The sequence below is a fragment of the Montipora foliosa genome, chromosome 1 (assembly GCF_036669935.1).
Source record: "Montipora foliosa isolate CH-2021 chromosome 1, ASM3666993v2, whole genome shotgun sequence".
In the NCBI taxonomy this organism is placed as follows: domain Eukaryota; kingdom Metazoa; phylum Cnidaria; class Anthozoa; order Scleractinia; family Acroporidae; genus Montipora; species Montipora foliosa.
The window spans coordinates 6,034,836-6,037,335 of record NC_090869.1 but is presented as its reverse complement, the minus strand read 5'-3'; the positions used below and the strand labels follow the sequence as shown (position 1 = coordinate 6,037,335).

At 39.7% G+C, this 2,500-nt stretch overlaps 1 protein-coding gene across 6 annotated transcripts in view; it reads left to right on the top strand.

Moving 5' to 3' along the window:
- LOC138008946 (sterile alpha motif domain-containing protein 9-like) overlaps nt 1–2,500 on the top strand; it is a 56,286-nt gene that overhangs the window by 1,649 nt on the left and 52,137 nt on the right. For all 6 annotated transcript variants that reach the window (XR_011124388.1, XR_011124348.1, XR_011124307.1 and 3 more), the window contains exons 4-5: nt 2,111–2,167; nt 2,391–2,477. Coding sequence is in view for 1 of the 6 variants with exons in the window: in XM_068856337.1 (XP_068712438.1) it covers nt 2,111–2,167; nt 2,391–2,477 (144 nt within the window). In the remaining 5 variants the exon portion in view is untranslated. The remainder of the gene's footprint in view (nt 1–2,110; nt 2,168–2,390; nt 2,478–2,500) is intronic.

Here is a 2,500-nt window from a genome sequence, read left to right as displayed (position 1 = left end):
AAAAATGTGATGCACGAATTATTTTGTTTCGTCAGTACAAATTTGTTATTCTACACACTATTAAAATAAGTCCACTATTTAGCCGTACGTCACGCAAACAATGATGGCCATGATGTCTGTTTGGGGACTGAATAGTTTTACATGCAGGATCTAAGGCCCAGTTCAGACGTCGTGCTTCTGCCGTGCCGAACTTAATTGCAATTTGGTTCGACTGTAGCACGGTAGGGAAACAACTCTGATTCAGACGCCGTGCCAAAGTCGAACCAAATTCAGGCTTTACTGATGCCTCGTAACAATTCTTCTCCTAACTCCCCGTGGAAACTCAATCTCGCCAAATACATTAATATAATTTATGAATTTTGTTTGGCGCGACACAAGCACGACGTTTGAATCAATGCCGTGCCAAAGTCGTGTAGCACGGCAGAGCTTGTCGAACTTAATTGCTTGCCGAACTTAATTCAAAAGTTTGATTCAGACGCCGTGCTTCTGCCGTGCTTTTGTCGAACTTAATTCCTGAATTTAGTTCGACACGGCAGAAGCACGACGTCTGAACTGGGCCTAAGTGATTTTCTGTAAGTTTCTCCGCATTTTCCTCACTCACACGCTTACTTTAATAGCCTATTTCAATGCGGATATCAAGGACTGTCCTTGGGGATCGGGGAGTAGCAAGGGATTTTCTAGTTTTTAATTTATAACGGAATTGTTAAAGTTGTTATAGTTTCTGTTATGACATGTCTTATTTCTGTTTATACTGATTGCAATGTTTCTTATGAATAATGCATCAAAGTACCAGAATAGTGCGAAGTACCCCCACCCCCTAACAGATGATATTCCATATCCTCATTGTAATAAGCTGAGAAATAAGATTGTGAGTGAGGCAAATGCGTAGAAACATGTCCTACATGTAAAACTATTTCAGTCCCCTATCAGACATAATAATAAGATTGACCGTCTACGGTATCTTTCATTGTTTGCGTGACGTACGGCGAAATTGTGGACTTGAGTTTGATAATGTGTAGAATAACGAATTTGTACTGACAAAACAAAACAATTCTTGCATCACATTTTTAGCGGTTTCAAAAAAAGGGTTAACAGACTAAAAATGGATAAAGTGTAGTCAGGAGATGTCATAAGTTCTATGGAAAAAGGTTTGCCTCTGACTCTTGATATTTTTCAACAGACGTTTCAGCTAATTCTTAAGCCTTCATCGCTGGGTTAACAGACTGACTTTCTCGTTATTTAAAAGACCCTATCTTTAGTTTCCGTGCCAATATAAAATAAGCGACACTGTTTTTTGTCTGTCACACAACATGCAAGCGTGTCTAAAAATCCGAGGGTAAATAATGATACTTCTTACTTACTTATATGATGTTGACTAACTACGTAAGTTGACACTCGTTCACAGCGGATCCAGGACTTAAAAACAGGAAACAGAGAAACCTGTCGTGTACGTTTTGTTTTGAAACCACTTTTCGTGTGCTCAATAAAGGGATAGTTATCTTGAAAGCACACTGTTTCTTGTGCTTTCCCAATTGCGTGACTTATTCGGCAAGTTTACGATGTATTCATTTATGCATATCAATAAGGTCACCTTGATGCTAACCCAGGTCCCCGGAGCACTGCCCAGAATGCCATTCGCGGTGAGCCAGTCACTTTGGTTGTGAACCATTCAATTTGGTTATTCCCCATTCACTTCGCAAGAATGTGTATATGCTAATTAAATTTTATGACCATTGAACCCCGTCGTTACGATAGTACACCATTCGGTTCGAAAGTGTGCCACTCAACATTGACCATTCAAGTTAGACATGATGCATTCGTTACAATGAAACGCCATTCAGTTTGGTATTGTTGATTTTGACCTCATCCACCCGCCATAGGCCCGAACCCGGCTACTCGCTCGAGAGTGGAGCGCACTAACCATGAGGCCACCGCGCCTCCTGCGTCACTTTAAACCTGTCGCTTAATTTGGCCCGCAGGAAATTTTGGTAACAACGAAAATATAATGTCTACGTTTGTAGTAATTGTTCTTTATTTGTGGGCAAGTTTAGTCCATTCGCCGTTAGTGCAATATGTCATTCCCATAACAATTTGTAAAACACTTTTTCAGGATAAGACTTTGTCTTTCGTGGAAGAAAAGGAAGAACTAAAAGGTATTCTAAAAAAGGTAAGAGCCGGTGATCACCATTGCAATGTCAGTAGAATGCTCACCTGATGCAATACCGCAAGATTTGAAACTGTAAAACGCATTTAGAGAAATTATTAAGCAAAAAGATAATTTTATTTGGTCTTAACTGAAGAAGACATACACTTGTGCATCACGAGCTTAAAGTTTTTGAGACCTTGAATGAATCTTGACACTGATCATTCCACATGTTATTATCTTACAGGAACTGGAATTACCTTTTGGTCAAACCTTTGAGTTTAGTCGGCTTTGGTTTAAAAAATACCACGGAAAAGACGGTGATACCAAAAAGGTGAGACTGAAAAAGCCACCCTT